The following is a 22557-nucleotide window of genomic DNA, read 5'->3' as shown; positions in this document are numbered from 1 at the left end:
ATGTTTTCTTTTGTTCCTTCAGTACATGTAAGCATAGGCATAGGAACCGGGGCAAAAATTTATTTTCGAGCAATGAAAAATTTGACGACCTTTTTTTTCTATTAACGTTTAGAGAAAAAATATAACTAACTTATTTCTATGAGATCCACACTGCCCGAAAAGTATTTTCTCGTCTTTTTCTCGTCCACTGCATGCCGGAAAATATGCCCGAAGCTCTCTTATGATATGTATGCCCGAAAAAACGGTATTGATTTCGGGCAATTTTCTCTTATGCCCCCCCCTGAATTAATTTGGGCTCCTACGCCTATGCATGTAAGTAAACTGTCACTCTTAATTATCCACGTCACACATTGGTCCTTATTTTGATCCACATTAATATCGTGATATAAAACAGTTGTATTTCCTCGACATTGACAGGACTATAAATATCAATTATTCATTTACCCTGTTGTTTTCTTGGTAAATATTGACCTGGTTATGAATCGAGATAGGAAGCGTATCTTAGCACCTGAATTGCAATACTTATTGTATCATGACTGCAGTGGCAATATTGAACACTAAATTCGACATCCAGTGAGCTGTTATTTTTAATTTGCACTTCATTGACCTCAATCAACAAATTATTTTTAATTGCTTCAATAGGAAATGAGTTTCGTAAACAAGATAAACAACAATTTTCTCATTACATGTACATGTATGTCGATTTTATAATTTGATTAAAATTTGTGTTGTTCAAGGGTCTGAAACATGTAAAGTTATGTAAACATAAATTCAGTGGAGCTATAAAACAGGAGATTCTGGGTTAAATCCCAGTGTTTCCCAGGGTTTAGCAGCATGGTCTCACCCTTGTCACTGACTTGTCAGTGGTGCACAATCCAGCTGGCATTGAATTTTGTCAAGTTGTCAATATAGGATGAAAACTCCATGTATCTTGTACATGTTGGTGTGTACTAAAAGAGAGAGAGAGAAATGGGGTTTAACGGCCACTCAACACAAACTCGGTCATTTCGGGACTAACATATGATTCAATTTTATTTCAATAATTCACTTGCGTGTAGGGATCTTTAGCAGTGGGAGGAAACCAGAAGGACGCGGAGAAAACCCACGTGACCCTACTACTTGTCATGTACAACCAGGGAATCGAAACCACACCAGTTGACTCAATGACAGACCTTATGATACAGTGCACACAGTGTATTTTACCGGAATATTTATTGTATATTTATTGTATATTTATTGTATATTTATTATATATTTATTGTATATTTATTATATATTTATTGTATATTTATTGTATATTAATTTTATATTTATTGTACCGGTATATTAATTTTATATTTTCAGGTAAAATGAAGATTAAAGACAATTATCTGTCAATTTGACAAAATGACCTCCATAAATTCCAAGGTGACAACTCATGACCTTTTGGAGGTCAAGGAGACTGAGAATGCGGTTAAGGTCAGCACGGAGGAGCCACATCTGGTCAGTCTGGGTAGTGGTCGACTGTCCACCGCGGTGACTATACTACCAATACATCAAGGTTAGTTGATTTGTTTCAAACCTGGTCACTTTGTCACCACCTTCACTTGTCTACCACATGCACTTTAGATCATAAGGTCTGTCATTGAGTCAAGTAAGATGTTTTGGATCCCATCCCATCTTCTCTCCAACCTCATAGGTTTCTCCCACTGCTAATGCCCCCACCCACAAGCGAATTATTATAATAAAATTATATCGTACATGTATGTTAGACCTAGTTTCGAGTGGGTGTCAAACCCCTCTTCACTCTTTCTCCCCCTTTCTGCTCACCAGACATCTGTAATTCCTTGTGGAGTCTCAGAGTTGTCATATTTTTGCACAATTCTGCATTGACTCTTTTTAAAGTTGTTGCAAATCGATCAGGGTTTTTGTGGGATTGTTCTACTGCTGGAGGGCTTTCTTTTAGTGATGGTTTGATTGCTGAGTCTAACCAGGGATGAGACCTTTATCGAACATACTGTTAATAAAACTACATTACAATTCTGTTTCTAACACTGGATGATACAGTTGAGAATATCAGTTCAGCAACAAAAGATCACCTCTAAGGAAATTGCCATCTAACGTTTTATTGTTTATACAAAAAATTGCTGGATGCATACAGATGTAAGTTCCAGGACAAGTACCCAACCTTGTCAGTTTTCTTTGGGTCCTCCACTTTCCTCACACTTTTAAAAAAACCCTATCTTTTAAATTAAAATTGTGCTATATGTAAGTCGCAAAATCCCCTCTCTCTCTCTCTCTCTCTCTCTCTCTCCCCCTTCCTCCCCCCTCTCCCTCTGGGGCAAATGGCAGTGAAATAGGATGGTATAATTTATACAGTTGAAATTTAAAAGTTGCATTTTAAATTAATGTAATATATTTGAGGTTTATGTGCCGTGAGAAAACTTGTGTATGTAAGAAATTAGTATGTATGAACACATCAGTATTATATAAGGGGATTAATTTGATATTCATCCACATATACATTTAATATACATTGTTTATATTGTACAAATGTAGGTGGTAAATGATAACAGCATCCTATTATTTTGTCATTATAAGGACTAGATCTATCTGTTAAGGCCAACTGAATATACCGTCAAGGTCGCTGAGATATACCTAAGGTTAGAATAGCGTGATTGTTGGCGAGATTGTAGGTTAGGGTTAGGGTAAGTGTTAGGACTAGGTCCAGGGTTAGGGTTGGGATTAGCACTAGCCCTATTTACATCTTGTGAGTGACCTTTGACTAAACATGAAGTTGGCTTTATGAAATAGATTAAACCCATTAAGGTAAAAGTAATATAATCTAGTTTTATTCCTATATTTCATTTCTTCAATCTCTGTAAACAGGACACAGGATATACTGTGTTGTTCTTATCTCACTTGATGGCTCATTTCTCTGTATTATTCTACCATTTGAGCCGCCGGGGGGGACGGAGAGGGGGAGGGTGAGTGGGCACACCCTGGGTGGAGACAATATCAATTCTAGTGTGAGGTCCAAGAGATTACCAGAGAATTTTTTTCAAATCAGAAGCTCTGAGACAAGATTTCTGCTCATTTAAGTGCATCCATGTACATGTATACGACAAGAGTAGGTACATGTAATATGTAGACTACATGGTCCATAACAAAGGATAATATATTCTAATAATCTGACTGCCCTCTCTGATTACTATAATAATCAAATATACCTGGTGCTATAACAAGATACATGTAGTAGAGATCAGGGGAGATAAGAAGGTCATGACTAAAAGACAAAAATAAGTACATAAATAATAATTTAATATCAAATAATCAAAATCACAAGGATGAAATATTATGTTATGAATCTACCTTTTGCTAGAAAACTGAAACATACTTGTAAACATTGGAAATGTCCCAAGAAAACTACATTTGATTACCATATTGATTAGGGGACTCAGTGAGTTAAAGATGCTGTAGTACAATGTAGGCTACACTAACTGGGAGGTCCCTATTTCAATCCCAGTGTTGGCCAACAAAGTTCTGGGGTTTGAATGGTGGAATGATATAAAATGTGCACGTTAAATCACAAGGTCTGTCATTAAGTCAAGTGGCGTGGTTTCAACTCCCTGCTTTTTATGTGACAAGGAGTAGTGTCACTTGACCAACCTTGTAGGTTTTCTCCAGATTCTCTGGTTACCTCCCATTGCTACAGACCCTTACATGCAAACGAATTATTGAAATAAAATTGAACCATATACAATGTATTAGTCCCAAAATGACCTAGTTTGTGTTGAGTGGACATTAAACCCCATCTCTCTCTCATGTCTCCCCATGTACTCGTTAAAGTGCATGTAAAAGAACTAATGACAAAATTTGACAAAATATATTGGTGCAGAAAAGTTATAAGTTAGGACTTTAAAATCCATTAATTACCATTTTATTTTATTTCATGTCAGTTAGAAAATATTATCGAGAGGTTTGCACTTCACATACATTTTGAAGTACGAAGTCTGAGAAATATGAATTAAATTCAGTTTGACACTAATCTTTGGAGTGTTTATAAATTGAAAATTTCATGAAAAATGTCTTACTTCATAGAAAAATGTCTTACTTCATAGAAAAATGTCATGCTTCAGAGAAAAAAAACCCAAACTGCTTGAAAATCAAGATGTTAAGTGGAACAAGTTCTCTTATCCAAACCAAAAACAGCTGAAGTCATGGGTCAAGAGAAATGAAATGAAATAGGGTTTAACTGTTAATGTCCTACTTTTCTGCACCAATCGAGCTAATATTCAGGGGAATTTTGCTTTCATATTGTACACAGGACCTTTATTTTTTGTCCCATCCTAATGTTTAAACACTATAACTTGCAAAGGCCTCAGTCTTGCATCACTGACAAGGGGGAACCATGCTACATGTAGAATATCTGCAGGAACTTTCTCGGCCAATACCGCGATCAAACCTGGCACCTCCTAGTTAGCGGGGCAGTGTCTTACTCACTGAGCCGGGGGGGTTGGATGGCAGAATGGTTAGCATGTGCGCGCTGTATCATAAGGTCTGTCATTGAGCCAACTGGCGTGGTTTCGATTCCCTGGTTGGACGTGACAAGGAGTAGGGTCGCCTGTCCAACCTTGTGGTTTTTCTCTGGATCCTCCGGTTTCCTCCCACTGCCAAAGACCCCTACGCGCAAGCGAATTATTGAAATAAGATTAAACCATGTGTTAGTCCCGAAATGACCTAGTTTGTGTCGAGTGGACGCTAAACCTCTTTTCTCTCTCTCTCTACTCATTGAGCCACAGTGGCTTTATCATTTTGTCTTGAATAATGGGCTTTTAACACATAGGGTTTTAAATATATGTATATATCAACCTATAAACTGAAAATATACGGAAAAAATATACATAAATAAACTATAGACTTAAAAAATTATTTAGATAATCTTATACTACCGTGTTACTCAACAATACCCGTGGATATATATCTACCAATCAAATAGATCTGTTCTACTACTACTACTACTACTACTACTACTACTGTTACTACTACTCTACTACTACTACTACTACTACTACTACTACTACCAGTACTACTTCTACTACTACTACTACTTCTACTACTACTACCACTACCAGTACTACTTCTACTACTACTACTACCAGTACTACTTCTACTACTACTACTACCAGTACTACTTCTACTACTACTACTACTACCACTACCAGTACTACTACTACTACCACTACCAGTACTACTACTACTACTACTACTACTGCTACTACAACCACTACTGCTACTGCTACAACTACTACTACCAGGGTACTCATTAAAACTGTAGATATATATCAACCAATCACATAGATCAGTTCTACTTAATTAACACTAAGTAGAAAAATATAAACAAACCCAATATTATCATTAATACTAATTGGTTTATTAGTTGAAAGATGTAAACAATTAGCTCTAAAAACGTAAAAGTCTAGTCTGACTATTCCTTTAATATAAATTAGTAAGTTACCAGTTTTGGCACATACAGAATTTTACCAATGATTTTATTATATTTTACATTATCTGTTCATCTGTGACTAGTGTTTGATTAACCCCTGGTTAGTAAGGTCACATGTTTTACTTATCGGTACATGTATATAATGTTTGAGGTGGTTGGGTTGGATCAGAACTCAGAAGGTCTGTAAGAGAGTCAAATGGCGTAGTTTTGATTCTGCCACTTGTATGTGCAAAGGAGTAGGGTCATCCATACAACCTTTTGGGTTTTCTCCGGGTCCTCCGATTTCCACCCACTACTAAAGACCCCTATGCAATAGCTGATTATTAAAAATATTTTTTAACCATATGCTAGTCCCATGAATGGACTTTTAAACTCCCCACCTCTCTCTCTCTCTCTCTCTCTCTCTCACACACACCTCTCTCTTGATGATTAATCAAAATCAACTTGTATTTCAATCTGAATACAGACATTTTGTAATTTTGTTTTTTTCAGGGCGAACTGTAATAGGAAGTAGTTCGGGTAAAATCATTCCAGATATAGTTGTAGAGGGCACTGGCATCGAATATAATCATTGCTATATCGATAATAAAAATGGAGTCATAACGCTGCATCCCTCGGCGAAACTCTGCTCAATAGATGGCAGTATCATCGATAAACCAACGCGACTAGCTCAAGGTAAGTGGATTTGAATTATTGTGCTACTGCCTGGCTGAAATTTAAGCCTGAAAGTTTATTTGAACATCCTAACAATATATATACATTCATCACAATTTGACATGAATAAGCATAAATGTCGATCTCACCCACCCCCTACCCACCACACATCCCACCCAAAATCTCTCACAAAAAGTCCCCACCAAACCAGCGTCACACAATACCCCCCACCCCCCAACACACACACACACACCTCCGAAAGAAAAAAAGACACTTGCTCACCCACCTCCATCCCAGAAACCCTTATTCCTCCTTTTAAAGACACTCTCACATCCTCCTGCCTCCCCCACTCCCACCACCACCATCTACAAATGACCGTGTCACCCATCTCAACCAAACAATCATACCATTGAGAGCTAAATCAGATCCAGCGTCCAGTCCCAGAATTAATATTGTTGCTGAATTATTCTATTCAGATTCAAAATTCTTGAATCGTATGGTTTGTTGGACAAGACAGTGAAAATGCCATGAAGTGTAGCTTAAATTATATTTTAATATTCATTTATCAGCTCATCAATATACACAGTATTTACTTTGGGAAAATTGCAAATAAAGATGCATTATGGGAGAATAGATAAAGAGCTTGCAGTTCTCACTATAATAGTTAAAAACTGGATAATGTAAAGGGGATTTGCTGAAAATTTTGGTCAAATTGATCCACTCTGAACCAAGATTTTAGCGATTGAATTTTGGGCCTAGCCCCGATCATCATTACTAAAGTCTGTACAATAAAAAACATAGTCTCGATTATCCAATTCATGATTAAATCATAAATGAAAGTTAGGCAGCAAATGGGATCCTAATCCAGTAAATATCACAGGCTAGCATTGACATCGAGAGTTGATTATGGTCTGGATAAGTTAACTAATGTCTAATTAATAATTTAGATAACATTTGAGCCCTAAAGAAAAACCTAAATAGGCAGATTTACCTCTTGCATAATGTATGTTTAATTTAATTTTGTTTTCTTGATTAAAAGTTGGGTATTTTATAATTTGAGTAAATTGTAGCAGTGTGCTTTAAATTGAGAAAAGTTAGATATTTGTTTGAAAAATACAAAAACAATCTGAGTCTTTGATTGATTCCTGTTACAGCTATAAGTACCAGCTGTTCTGTCCAATCATTTTCTAGTTAACATATTTCTACCCTGTTTATACAACTTACTGGCCTCCTTGCTACAGATATTAGAGTAGGCCAAAGTGCCGCTGTCCGAACAAAATTTCTCTCATTGCGAGCTGCATGGAGTATACGGCCTTATTAGCTTGGTTGGTACGGAAAAGTAGGATGTTAAACCCCATTTGACTTAATATACATGTTTACAGATAGCATGGATAATTACAGTACTTCAATACTTTCATCCCGGTGTTAATTGGACGAGAAAGTTCCTCAGGATTTTCCGATATGGTTTCTTCTTGTCATTGGTACGGGAAGAAGGGGCTGACAAGGACAAATGTCTAGTCATTCAGATGGGAGCATTAACCAAGGTTCCGTGTACACATTGGCATGCACGTAAAAGATCCCTTGGCAGTTGGAATTTGCTATAAGAGTAGGCTGTAGCGCCGCTGTCGGGGCAAAAATTTCCCTCATAGCAAAGTGTATGGCATATGCCCTTCTTCATTAACCCATTCAGGAGAAGAAAAGTAGGATTTCATTTCATTACTTTCTAATTACTTCTGTAATAAATAAAAAATAGGAAACCGTAAAAAATTGATTCAGTTAAAAAGTAATTCGACTGCCCTGAATTTTAAATTAAAATGTATTCACCTTCATGGAAGGGTATGGGGAGGTGGTTGTTTCAAGAGAATATCCAAGGTGAAAGGATGAAAGCCAAGTTCAACAATATTGTCTCAAAGACTGGACCTTTAAACGCCATTTGTTTCCTCAAGTAATTTGTAAGCTTATATTGTATTCAGAGAAAAAATAAAGTTTTTCATTCGGTATAACTATAATTGGCCCCTGTGAGACTTTATTGACAAATGTTCATATAACAATTATTTTGTCATTTGATTGCTTCAAGCTTGCATATTTTTTACTTTGAGCCCCCTCCCCCCCCCCCAAAAAAAAAAAAAAATATCTCTTATCTTCTTAGGGTCTTAATTTACAAGGTATGCAGACCAAGATTGCTTTTGCTCTTATTCTAGTTACCTGATCTCGTAACCTCACTAACCTGTATTTATTGTTTATTTACCTGACTTACACCTTGTTTAATAATTAAACGGAAAATTGACGGATGAAAACTAAGTTAATGGAATCGCAGAAACTACCTGAACATCTGTCACAGTTTCCATCACAACTGGAGATTCCACGATTCTAAATACGGTAACCAGGGTAATGAAGAAACACCTGACAGAGATGTTAAGGTAAAAATAAAATGGTGGGATGCCGATGTCAGTTTGTATTATAAATGAGTGATGAGGACAGAATGGAGACATTTGTCTTATTTTATTGATGTGTATTTTGTAAGGTTAGTGTAGGTGTTTGGGTATAAAATTTTGATCAGTTTCCAATTGTTTGTTTACTTCTTTTAGTTGGGAAAACTATTTTGAGATTGTCCTCGTGTTATAAACTAGTTACAGGGTTAACATTTCTGTTCTCTATATAAAAATGATGTTTCAACACTGAAGATACAAACTCCACCAAACCGTTTCCAATGAGAAATATTTTGAGTTATTATACCAGGTATTGTCCTTCCTAATGGCTCAGAAAGTTCTTCAGATTTCCCTTTGTTTCCCTTTATCATTGGTGTAGGACAGAGGATCTGCAACAAGAAACAAGGTTCAATGTACGTTTTTGTGTGGACGTAAAAGAACCCTTTGCAGTTGGAATTCCATGAAGAGTACGTGGAAACGCCACTGTCAGAGACAAATTCCCTCATACATGGTAGCACACTGCATGCATATGCCCATCTTCATTAGCCTGATTGGTGCAGAAAATAGAATGTTAAACTTCATTATATTCATTTCATATATTATTATTATTAAATAATCCCAAGAAGATGACGAAAAAACCTCACACACGATAGGAAAAGAGGGGCGGAAGAGTCCCCATAACAGTGCAGGCAAGTTTGGATCTCAGTGATGCATCCGAGGAAAAACAGGAACCATTAATTGTAGATAAATCATAGTAAAAAATCCCTGGGAACAAACTTGACAAGACTGTGTGGATATAAAAAGAATTTATCCAGGACGCGTTTCGGGCGTTCGCCCTTTATCAACTGGTTACAAAAATCATCCCGTTACCGGGTATATATAGACAATAGAATTATTGCGCATGCGCATAACGTTGAGGATTAATTAATCCCTATACTGGGATTATAAAAATAAAAATGATATAATATAGGCAAATTTAAGGTCATTAATGTACATAAAATTTTTTTTAAAAAATATATAGATATGAATAAAATTGATGTACAAATAAAATAAAACAATTAAATATATATAAACGGCGACTATCATCAAAGGACTGTAGTCAGGTAACAACAATTGCGGTAGTTTCCTTAGAGATGAATACGTATAGTCTCGGTCATCCGGAACCTCCTAGTCTTATATTTAGTTTATATATAAATTAATTAATCCTCAATGTTATGCACATGCGCAAAAATTCTATTGTCTATATATACCCTGTAACGGGATGATTTTTGTAACCAGTTGATAAAGGGCGAACGCCCGAAACACGTCCTGGATAAATTCTTTTTATATCCACACAGTCTTGTCAAGTGTTACCGGGGATTTTTTACTATGATTTATTATTATTATTAATACATGTATATGAAATAGGGCTGTCAAAAAATATTGCTATATCGATATATTTCAATACGACCGTCCGCGATAACACTGTATCGATACATTTTTGTTACATCATTATTTTGTTAATTTTATTTTATATTCAAATTTTAGCTAGACTATTTATAAAGATTTCATAATCAGTCATATTTTTTAGGCTTTGCAGTAAACAATAAATCTGCAAAGATAAGACCAAATAAAAGTTGTACAAAACAAATAAAGTGAAATGTGTATTCACATAATTAGTCATATTATAGGCTTTGCAGTAAACAACAAGTGCATAAGACCACCAAAGTTGTAAAAACAATAAAACTATTCAAAATAAAACTGTGCTTTGTGATAAACTCTGACTTTATCCAGAAGGTCAATGCTTTATCAAAGTATTGCAATACTGCAAGATATTGCAATACGATTTTTGGCCACAATACACAGCACTATTTATTATTGTTCTGTTGGATTTGACATTGTTTTGGTAAAACTGTGAATTATTTTAACCTTAATTTCTCATTTATTTAACCTGGTTGAAGAGTTTTATTAAACTAGAATGACAGAAGGAACCCTGTTGATTGACTGACCAATGGCTGCCAGAATTAATACCACCTGTTTTTAGCAACTGGTAGAAATAAATTAAAAATCATGTGCTATCGTATCACAGATCAGCATCTTAATAAATCAAATTGCGAAGGTTTCAAACTATTTTGAAACTGTTGCTGATGTCTGTTATTTGTTAAAATAATGAAAGAAATTGGGTTTAACATACACTCAATGTTAACTGGTAGAATTAATCAATTACCATGATTACAGATTAGCATCTAAATCAGATTACTAAAGTTTAAAACCATTCTGAGATTGTACACTCAATGCTAACTAGTAGAAATAAAATTACCAATGATATGCTATCAGGATTACAGATAAGCATCTAAATCAGATTAACAAAGTTTAAACCTGTTCTGAGATTGTTGTTCAAATAATGAGAGAAATTTGGTTTAATATACCCCCTGCAGTTCTAACTAGTAGAATTAAATTACCAATGATATGCTATTATGATTACAGATTAACATTTTGATACATATTTAAATCAGATTACCAATGTTTGAAACGATTTGAGATTGTTGTTAGTTTCTGTTATTTGTTCAAATAATGATCCAGCAATCCACTTAACACTAGCTGGGTTGTTTCTGGATTAAAATATTTTAATAGTTTGTTGCCTTTAAGCAGTGGGAGGAAACCTGAGGACTAGAGATAAACAACCAGGTTATATCTTAGTTGAAATACCCTAGTGACATGTGATGTGGGATTTCCCATATGCATACATGTAGGATTGGGCATATCCCAGTGACATGGGATGTGGGGTATCTCAGTGACATGTGATGGGGAGGGGGGGAGATCTTTTTGTCATGGGATTGGGGAGATCCCTGTGTCATAGGATGGGGGAATATCCCTGTCTCACAGGATGGGGGGGGGGATATCCCAGTGTTTTAGGATTGGGGATATTCCAGAGGATGGGGGTAATATCCCCTTGACATTGTATGGGGGATATTTCAGTGACATTGGATGGCATAGAATGGGAGCTACCCCAGTGGCATTGGATGGAAGATCGCCAAGTAACAATTGGTGGAGGATATCCCTGTCTCACAGAATGGGGGATATCCAGGTGGCTAAGGATGGAGGGATACCCCAGTGGCATGTTGCCAGTTTATCTGTACACCCACATGTGTATACATATAGTAACCTTGGGTAGTACCTTATATACATGCAGATATATACTAGTGTACAGTGTGATCTATATATAGTATATACACCATGAAGAAGGTACCTTATATCAACAGAGCATGTGGTAACATTATACCCTATTACCAGGTACAGCTCTGATAATTGTTACACCTTTAAAACAACTCATCATCCAGTGTTCAATGTTTGGGGATTGTATCTTTGATAGTTAAATGGTTGGAATTTTAATAGATCAATGAATGGATTAATGAAGAACTTTCTGTGTGGTACAAAGAAAAACAGGTGATATTTCACATTCCAGAGGAACTCTTGTAATAGAGTTTTGGTTTGTTTCTATAGTAACATGGATTAATGAAGAAGTTGCTGTGTGCCACAAGGAGAATTATAGTGTTTGAAATCTCTACATTATGTGGAAATATATTATTTAATATCAGTTTAGGTAGATCCAGGTTGACTAATTAATTAACAGTCACGTTTGCAGGTATCATTAGAAAAGAATAGCTTGATTGTGAAATACATGTACTATCATTGTAGGAACTATTAAAAACATAAATATCTGGTACCCAGAATATATACATTTAAGCCAGAGGAAAGAATCTGCATTAAGATACATAGTTGCAGTCCTTTTTGGATCTGACATCTTTTGATGTAATTGCTTGAACATTGTGGAAATTCCTGTTGATGGTGTGATTCAGAAGAATTGTCAATTCTGAAAAGTCTTTACAATATTTTAAAGTGTTTAAAAGAACAGAAGAAGTTTTTTTTATAAAATAGATTATATTATTATAAAGTTGTCTATCTTAAAAAGGAAATGGGTGATTACGTTTTGTTATTGAGTTTATTTTGTGTTTATAAGAGATCTCTATCATGTGATTGGACAACGTTTCTGTTACAGGAAACGGCACGATTAAAGGGCGTTGACAATAAAGGTTACAAAATAATATTAACGGAAGAAAATAATACTCAGAAATAAATAGTCCTGTACTGTTGGTATTGGAAATAAATAAATCGATTAGATTAAACCATTTATTACAGTAAAATCTCACTATTAAATTATTAGGACCAATTGTGGGCCAATCTGATTAAAATACAGATCTATATTTCGTTTCGTTTTTTTTATACTTTCGATGGCCTACACTACATGAAGATCTGACAAGTTATAGCGATAGGTCACGTCAGGGGTCAAAAGACCGGGCAAAAAAGGTCAAACACTCGATTTGACAGACCATTTGATTGGCTGACCCCTCATTTCAAGCAGAACACGAGTTAAGTAACAAGTCTTCCAGATCCAAGTGTAGTAAAGACAAGTAAAACGAAATTTTGAACTATAAAAACGAAAGGAAATATGATCTGTGTTTTAACCAGATTGATTGTGGGCCTTCTTCTTCTTTTAGTTTTTAACGTCTGCTTCCACCAAGGGTGATATCGCAGACAAGTTTCCTTTCCTGTGGGATGAAACCGGAGTACCCAGTGTAAACCCACGAGATTGAGAAGGTGCCCCTACCTCCAAGCCACATACCCTCATACCAGTGATCGAAACCACGACCGCAAGCCAGAGGTGACCAGCCAGCTAGAGCTCGAAGCGTGACACTCTAGACCACTAGGCCATCCCAACCCCTCAGAGTTGTGGGGCTGATATAAAGTGGATTTAACAGTAAAGTGGCCCCTGGTGTTAGGTTGGTCATTGAGTGGGATATAGACCAATGTACTACCAATTGCAAGGATGATATAGATTGGTCTTAATACTGATTTGGAATCAAAGGATACTTATTTAATACATTTTATAAAAATATGGTCAATAGGATACGAGAGTGGCCATTGTACTAGGATGGTCATTGAGCTGGATAAAGACCACTCTACTATTAAGACCTGTTGCAAGACTGATATAGACTGGTCTTAATAATGAAGTGGTCTTTCTACCTTGTAGGAATCACATGATACTGACTTAATGCATTCTTTAAAAATACAGTTGTAATTTCATACATTCTTTAAAAATATACAAGAGTCACCCTAGTGGTCATTGAATGGGATTTAACTGAATATACCAAACCCCCTTTATGTATTGTCTTTCACCCGACCACCCCCTCTCAACACCCATCTTGTGTATATCCTATAATGACATTATAATGCTGTTGTAAATCAGTTAATAATTAGATATTTTAAAATTGTGGTGAATGGTTGGTTTGTTTGTTTGTTTGTTACTTTGATTGGTTGTTATAAATATGAAATAAAAATATTATACATACTATCTTCAATTTGCCTTAAACTATATTGTGCCATCTTTCTCTTATCCCTGTTATCTATTGTTGAAACAGATGTCGATCCATTATTTTACCAAAGGATTTTCTTTTCCTTCTAAGAAACTTTAACATGGAGCCTTTCTTTTTGATTTGGTAGCTCAAATTCTATAATTAATTTTAAACTATGCATTTGGGATGTTAGAAAAAGAGCTGAGAATCCCCTTGACATCAAAACTCACAGAACCCCAGTAACTGACCGAGCATGGCATTGTCTCACTAACAAGCTTTTCCTGGCTTTGATCCCGGTCTTTGCCGACAAAGTCCTTAGGATATTTCAGTCTTGTTTTCAGTAGTGCAGGATGGTGAGTCGGCCAAGGAAAAGCATCTAGTTGTTTGAAAGGGACAATAAACCAAGGTTCCCTGTATACCATCAGCAGCACATTAAAGAATCCTTGACAGTTGGAATTCAAAATAAGACAAGGCTATTACTCCCCATTTCTTTTCATTATTTTATCCAGTTTTCAAATGGTTGTCACCCCTGTTGGTCCATGTGTTTGTGGACGTTCTAGTTTTATTTTATTTTGTTTTACCTACCCAACATGAATATCAAACTACTACTTTATCAATTCTCTGTTCTTAAAATATTCTCATTGAATTCTAATTATAGCCATTCTAATTTATAAAAAACCAAAAACATTCTTGACTAAGCCAGAATTTCTGTTAATAAAAAAAATAAAAGTAGGAGTATCAAAAAGACATGTCTGCTTTATTCTTTAATAATATTAACAATATGGCCGATCTGTATTTGTCAAACTGACCCGAAACCCAGGAGCCCAACGGACTGTTGATATAGCAAAAATACCTACAACACTTTAAAGGTTGGAATACAATAGAATTCTTTCTACATGTACTACAGACTTTCTACTTTAGAATGATTCATGAACTTTACAGGCAGACGTAAACAAGGTGTATATTTAAAACCAGGAAACCGACCATTCGTTTTTTATATTCTGACAATTTGTAATTTTGGTAGAAGAGTTATTTGGAGATTTTTATGTAAATAATCATTATTTAAAATGGGTAAGTAATGTTTATATGTAATAGTTAATGTAATATCTTGTATTTAGAATCTTGAGATTTATGTCCCGTTAATTGTGGGGCCAGCTGTTCAACATATTTATCTCCAGAACCAGAACTCGTACCATATAACAAGAAACATTTATAAATCCACATTTTAAAGTAGCAATTGTTGTTATCAATTTATAAAGAAACAACTACGTCCAGTCTTTGTTAAAAGAAAGTAGTAATATGGTTATTGATTTCTAAAAACCAACCACATCCAGGCTTTGTTAAAGCAACTAATTATTAGTTAATAATTTATAAAATAAACCACGTCCAGTCTTTGTTCAAGTAGTTATTAATTTATAAAATACAACCCCATCCAATCTTTGTATAAATAGCAATATTGTTAATAATTAATAAAATACAACCACGTCCAGTCTTTGTTAAAGTAGTGACATTGTTAATAATTTATAAAATACAACCACATCCAATCTTTTAAGGACTATGGCCATCTATAAACTTGATGAATCTGACTAATATTCACATTTCTCAAATATTCATCTTCATGGAATTCCAGTTGTCAAGGGTTTGTTTATGTGTATGTTATGAGTGGATCTAATTTTTTGTCCCATCCAAATGACTAGGCAACCGTTTCCTTATCAGTCCCACAGGCACTACCAGTGACAAGTGGCAACCAGGCTTGAAACAAAAACCTACCATATTGGAAAAATGGGACATTCTAATTTGGAGTCAATTTTCATATAAATGTTTATTAACGCATGTAGGACTGTAAAATCCTCAATTATGGCCTCTGATTGTATGCAAAATCGCTTTTTCACTTGTTCTCTGTCTACCTGTTTCAAAATTGGGCGTATCTTGCATGGCAACCGCTTGTTGATTAAAAAATCCATTCCCAACCCATCTACCAGTGAATAGTTGACAAGTTATATCCAATGATGCTCTTGGGAGTCTCTTAAGACATTTGAATCAATAGCATTATTACAGGACATATATACAGTTTGTGATTTTTGATCGGTAATATCGAATTCATTGCATCGTACAACATATTTCTCAGACAACAGAATTATTCCAACTTTCGCTTGATAAAAAACTAAAATAGAAATTCACTTTAGATCTGCTCTTTGATAAAGGAAACTAGCAGACATAGGTTAGGGTGTGTGCTGTGTTTAACAAATAAATTAAGGTTAGATGCTATATTTAGTACGTTAATAAAACTTGCATTATGTTTTGTCTTTATGCGGTGAAATGAAATTCTGTTTAAACTGCCTTTGGTTATTGAACACATTAAATTAAATACAAGAGTTCTATGCAAAACAGGGGGGTTGGATGGCTGAATGGTTAGCGTGTGCGCGCTGTATCATTAAGTCTGTCATTGAGTCGACTGGCGTGGTTTCGAATCCCCGGATGTACGTGACAAGGAGTAGGGAAGCCTGTCCAACCTCGTGGGTTTTCTCCGGGTCCTCCAGTTTCCTCCCACTGCTAAAGACCCCTACGCGCAAGCAAATTATTGAAATAAAATTAGAACCATATGTTAGTCCCGAAATGACCTAGTTTGTGTCGAGTGGACGTTAAACCCCATTTCTCTCTCTCTCTCTCTCTATGCAAAACAATGTCTGTATTTTTAATCAGTATGTTTTGTTGATAAGTTCATTTTATGCGCTGAAATGAAATTCTGTTTAAACAACATTTAGTAATTAAACACATTAAACACAAGAGTTATATGCAAAACAATTAATGTATTTTTAATCGGTGCTGCGTTTCTAGTTCGATTCAAGTGCAATACTGATACAGCAAAAAGAACGAAATATAGACTATGAAATGAATTTTTAATTTTGTGTGTTTCTAGTTTCATTGAAGTTAGTAACATTTTTAACTACTTTTCAAGGGGTTGGGTGACTGAATGATTTAAAGCTTGCACATTAAATCACAAGGTCTGTCACTGAGTCAAATGACATGGTTTCAATTCCCTGCTTTTATGTGAAAAGGAGTAGGGTCGAACCCAAGTCTTCCAGTTTCCTCCCACTGTTTTAAAAAGACCCCTACATTTAAGCGAAATGAACCATATTTTAGTCCCAAAATGGTGTGTTTCAAGTGGACGTTAAACACCCATCTGTCTCTCTCTTTAATTACTCTTTAGTTGAATTCAAACTCTCCCGGGTTCTTTTATGTGTACATGTATGTTATGCATGAATTTCATTTTTTGTCCCATCTGGATTAAGAACTTCAGAAGATGATAATAACCCCATGATGTAATTCTAAAAAAAAACAAAAAAACAAAAACATGTATACTGTTACTGAAATAACATTTTTCTAGATTTCCTGATTCCAAATTCATAGTTTCATTCAACTTTGCAGATGAGTGAAAGGGCTGAATTATTAGATGTATTTTACCATTATTTATTACAATACATTATTTATGCTGCACTTTTTGCTTTGATATCCTAAGCGATGTGCTAATTTTGTTTAATGGTTTATCCACAACTCTTTATGAGATTCAAAACAGAGCAGTCTATTGACGAGCGACTGTCAATTTTTCCATTCACTCTGCTTGCTGGTCTGTGAGTCCTGATTCAGTGTGCTTTTTGCAAAATGGTTAAAAGAAAAAAATTCAGTGTTGTCCCTTCTCTTGATGCCCTGTGAGGATGTGCCAATTTGGTTTATTAATGGATTGTCTTTGAATGGTTTGTGAGAAGAAAGAGCATTCTGCTGATCAGCAACTGGCAATTGTTCGATTCAATCTTTTTGAATGACTAATTGCTTGTAGTAAACCCAGTTGCTGCTTGTTTATTGTCTTACTTTTCTGCACCAAACGGGCTAATGAAGATGGTACCTGAATTGAAAAGAAATATGCTGAAGTTCTATTCTTGTATTGTATAAAACATGTGAATTTTTTAGCCACACAAACGTCAGGGTATGGAGATATCTTAATATTATACAATTTGAGTTGATAATATGTTATAAAAGTGAGCGTGGTATGTATTGCATGATACAGGTAATGTAATTATAGGTATAAATATATCATGGATATCAGGTGTATATCTATTACAGGTAAAATACATTATGCACCTGTGCACATACATGTATATACTGCTACACCTATATCATTATTATTACATGCACAGTTTTAAAGGTACAACCTATTCCTTCATTCTAAATTTAACGTCTCACTTAGCCCAGTTGGAGCAGAAAGGTAGGATGTCGAACGACATTTCCTTTCAGATTCATCTCGCAGAAAAATAGGACATTACATGTAAATACCAAACTTCATATGGTAATTCGTCTTCATTAGCCCAGTCAGAGCAGAACAGTAGGATGTTAAAACCCATTTCATTTCATTTGGTAATTTAATAACCAGCAGACCCAAGATTCGATTCTGAAGTTTTCTGTCTGGGTTCTCCTGATTAGTGATACAGGACTGTGGGCCTGGAAAGGAACAGCATCTATTTGTTAGGATAGGATGAAAAATGAAGGTCACCTTAACATGTTGGGGTGCACATAAAAGAACCCTAGGCGGTTGGAATTTGAACCATGAGTAGGCCAGAGCACCACTAACTGGGATCCGGGAAGTTTCCCTCACAGCACATGGCATGGTGTAAGCTTGTCTTCATCAGTCTGGTTGGTGTCGAAAAGGAGCTAAATCCCTATTCTCTGGCACCTAGAAATGGACAAAATTAGACTCATATTATATAATATGAATGTATATAAATTGATTTACATTCAATCGTTTCTGTTTTTACTGTAATTTCTAATCAGTTATATTTGGCGAAATATGCGAAGAGTCGCAATTGAATGGCAATTGAATGGCAATCTTTGGCGTCTCGTTATTCCAGTCTACACTGGTAGTATTCTCCTGTGGGATGTGTTTAGCCTTCTTCATTGAGTCACTTCATTACAAATGGTTCTCGAAAGCATTCTGGCACGTGATTTGTATCAATTTCAAAATGTTAATTTTGTCTTAGATACTGGATATCAGAAGCCCATATTTTACGTTAAGATAACAACATCAATGTTGATTTAAATTGACCAATAAGTCATGTTTGCAATGTCAAAGTCTGGATGATATTGAAGTTAAAAGACTTGCCTCCTTTAAACCCAATTTCCATTTAACATGGAATGAATAACTGCAACATTCTTCACGACTCTACTACTTCAATATTTATAAAAACAATTGAAGAAAGAAACAGAAACCGTTGTTTTATTTTTTCCGACTCATGTCAGCAACTTCAGAACAAAAACATACAAGACAAGTTGACGTTAATTGACAACTAGGAAAGACGAGCTTCACCTTCCAGATGCAAAAAAATAATGAAGAGTGATTCACAATTGTTGAAATAAAGAAAATAATATTAAGAAAGAATTTGACATTGCTGATGTAAAAAAATAATGACAAATGAATCACAATTGTTGCTTCATGAAATAAAGAAAAGAAATAGTAAGAAAGAATTTGATGAGCTGATGATGTTACATGAAGTGGAAACCATAGAAAGGTTCCAATGAATAATTTATTCTTTTTTCTCCCCCATGATGTAATCCTGTATATTAGTCGGCCATGTTGGAACAGATTGAAGGAGACCAAAGTAAACACAGGAAATTGTTCAAGTTATTCAAGAAGCTATTTTTATTGGGTTGATGTTTGTCGGAACATCTGTCAAACAAATTAATCACATTATTTTATTATAGAGGAAAAGACTGGACTGTCTGTTGTTTCCATTATTTAGAATTTACACAAATAAAATTTTTAACTCAATCGGACTTGATCCCGGATCAAGATCATGTCATATTGGTGGGTCAGTTTTGTTTCAGACTGAGTTTGGTTTAAGCAGTTGACACTACAGACCAGATCCGAACTGAGTACTATTCAAAAAGTTTGTACAACTGCCCTCTTCCAGGCCCTTCTCCCTCCTGTGCCCCTGCATTCAATGCTGAGAACCAGTGAAAATCCAGGGTTAGGGCAATGTATTGGATTATTACGTCTTTATATGGCAGGTGGGGTTTTACTTACTTGGCCTATTGAGTTCAAAATGAAAATAGGGGGGTTGGATGGCCGAATAGTTAGCGCATGCGCATTGTATCATGAGGTCAGCTGGCGTGGTTTCGATTCCCCGGTTGTATGTGACAAGGTGTAGGGTCGTCTGTCCAACCTCGTGGGTTTTCTCCAGGGCCTCCGGTTTCCTCCCACTGCTAAAGACCCCTATGCACAGGCGAAATATTGATATAGAATGTTAGTTCCAAAATGACCTAGTTTGTGTAGAGTGGATGTTAAACCTCTCTCTCTCAAAATGAAAGTAGCCCTAAGTTGAGTAGAAATAGAACAAGATCTATAAGATAGATGTATGTGATTGTTCCATATTTTTGTGTTCTGAAAGGTAAAAAGATTTAAACAGGCATTATGCAAGAGCTAAATCTGCCTATTGCAGGTCTTTCTTTAGGCCTTAAATGTTGTCTAAATTAATAATTAGACATTAATTAGCTTACCAAGACCAAGACCAAGACCATAATCAACTCTCGATGTCATAAGTAAATTTAAATATGTTTTGTGGTCGATGTGGTTACCGTAAAATTGTGTAAATAAGACTTTTTTTGTTATCGTAATAATGGTAGTAATGATAATCAAGGCTAGACTATAATTACATCGCCGATATCTAGGCCTAGAGTGAAATAATTTTACTGAAATTATTTAAATCCAATTATGAATCAAGAGGAAATCCTACTATCGTTTATATAAAATTTAACGATTATAGGAAAAACTGTCAGCTCTTTATCTAATCTTACCTAAATGCCACTTTAAGTGGCTATTTGCTTATCAAGACCGCCAAAGAACAAAAAATTAGATTGATTTGGCCGTAAAGATTAGATTTGATATAAAAGATAGTAGGACTTCCTCTTGATTCTTCACAAGGATAAAAACTTTCACAGCTGTCAATCTAATACCAAATCAGGAAACCATGACAGACGTGTGCCGGCCATACGCCATACGCCTAATTACACTTCCCCTCTTAAAGGAGGAAATGTTTTATAAATCGCTTCACGGGTGCATAGAAAAAATTACATGATATCCACGCGCACGGCACACGAACCTTGAAGAGTCAAACACACTATTCAGTTCTAACAGTGACAGGTGATGTCTATCAAAGTAAAAATAAAAATAATTTTTTTATGCAAGAGCTAAATCTGATTATTGCAAGTCTTTATTTAGGCTTCAGATGTTATAGAAATTATTAATTAGACCTTTATTTACACGAAGAGCTCAAAATCAACTCTGTAGACCCACAGATGGTTAGGATTTAAACAGTCATCCATTTAAAATTAAATCAATAAATGGCCGACCAAGCTAACATTTACCAATAGTTGCTGATGTCACTACCGGAAACTGGCGATGAAAGGCCTGCTAAGCGAGGCTACCATAGCCATTGAGCATGTTACTTGATAATCGAGAATATGTGGGTGGAATTTATCGTCTATCAATCAAATGATCGCCAATTCTCATAGACGGTACAGACACAATTGATGCTTATTTCTAGTCCAAACTTCCAACAGTGACATTTCTGTTCAGAACAAAGTAATTTCACTGAAATTTTCAACATTTCCTTTTTTTATCATCTATTTATGAATTATTATAGCAAGAATGGACAACTCTTTATTAAACTCTTAACTAATGTATCTTTAATAATTTTCTATAAATAGAGATTAAGTTTGTTCACCATATGTTTCAATAATTTGTTGGGGTTCTTTTTTCTTCCTGTTTGACATTTCTATTAAAATGTTTGCTGAACCTTTTTCACATTTTTAATTTGCATGAACTATTAGGTAATTTGTTAACAAAATTTACGGACACATGTGTTTCTACATAGGTTATTCATGGTGAATCTTGCTAATTGAAAGATGAAACATTTAAATTGCTATTTATTTTTTTGTGTTTTTGTTTTTTTTAAGACATTTTGTAATATGCACTCTATGCTATTTAAATTGATTCAAGAAAAACTTGAATTAAGATGATATTTTTTCTTATTCCTAGTCATTAAAACAACTGATTGTCATTTCAAGGAGTAGGGTCGCCTGTCCAACCTCATGGGTTTTCTCCGGGGGTTGGGTGGCAGAATGGTCATAAAGTCTGTCACTGAGTCAAGTGGCGTGGTTTCGATTCCACGGCTGTACGTGCCTGTCCATACTTGTGGGTTTTCTTCAGGTCCCCTGGTTTCCTCCTACTGCTAAAGACCCCTACGCGCTAGCAAATTATTGAAATAAAATTAAACCCAATGTTAGTCCTGAAATCACATAGTTTGTGTTGAGTGGACGTTAAACCCCATCTCTCTCTCTCTCTCTCTCTCTCTCTCTCTCTCTCTTCACAATTTCCAGACCACTGTTCAATGTTCAAAAATAAACAACACAATAGATTATTGATGTATAATGATTTTATTGAACAGTGGTCAGGAAATTAAATACTTGTAAATTGGACACTCATTATCAAAATTAAGCAGTCAGCTTTAAACTGGACACAAGTAAAAATTAGATGATTTGGGGT

At 35.3% G+C, this 22557-nt stretch overlaps 1 protein-coding gene across 3 annotated transcripts in view; it reads left to right on the top strand.

The window, feature by feature from the left end:
* Positions 1-22557, top strand: part of LOC126829886 (pleckstrin homology-like domain family B member 1) — a 204918-nt gene that overhangs the window by 21364 nt on the left and 160997 nt on the right. For all 3 annotated transcript variants that reach the window (XM_056102682.1, XM_056102683.1, XM_056102681.1), the window contains exons 2-3: positions 1345-1540; positions 5978-6160. In XM_056102682.1, the coding sequence (XP_055958657.1) occupies positions 1387-1540; positions 5978-6160 (337 nt within the window). In that variant the 5' untranslated portion in view covers positions 1345-1386. The remainder of the gene's footprint in view (positions 1-1344; positions 1541-5977; positions 6161-22557) is intronic.

This window comes from Patella vulgata, chromosome 8, assembly GCF_932274485.2.
Source record: "Patella vulgata chromosome 8, xgPatVulg1.2, whole genome shotgun sequence".
Taxonomy (NCBI): Eukaryota; Metazoa; Mollusca; class Gastropoda; family Patellidae; genus Patella; species Patella vulgata.
This window is presented reverse-complemented; position numbering and strand designations above follow the sequence as displayed.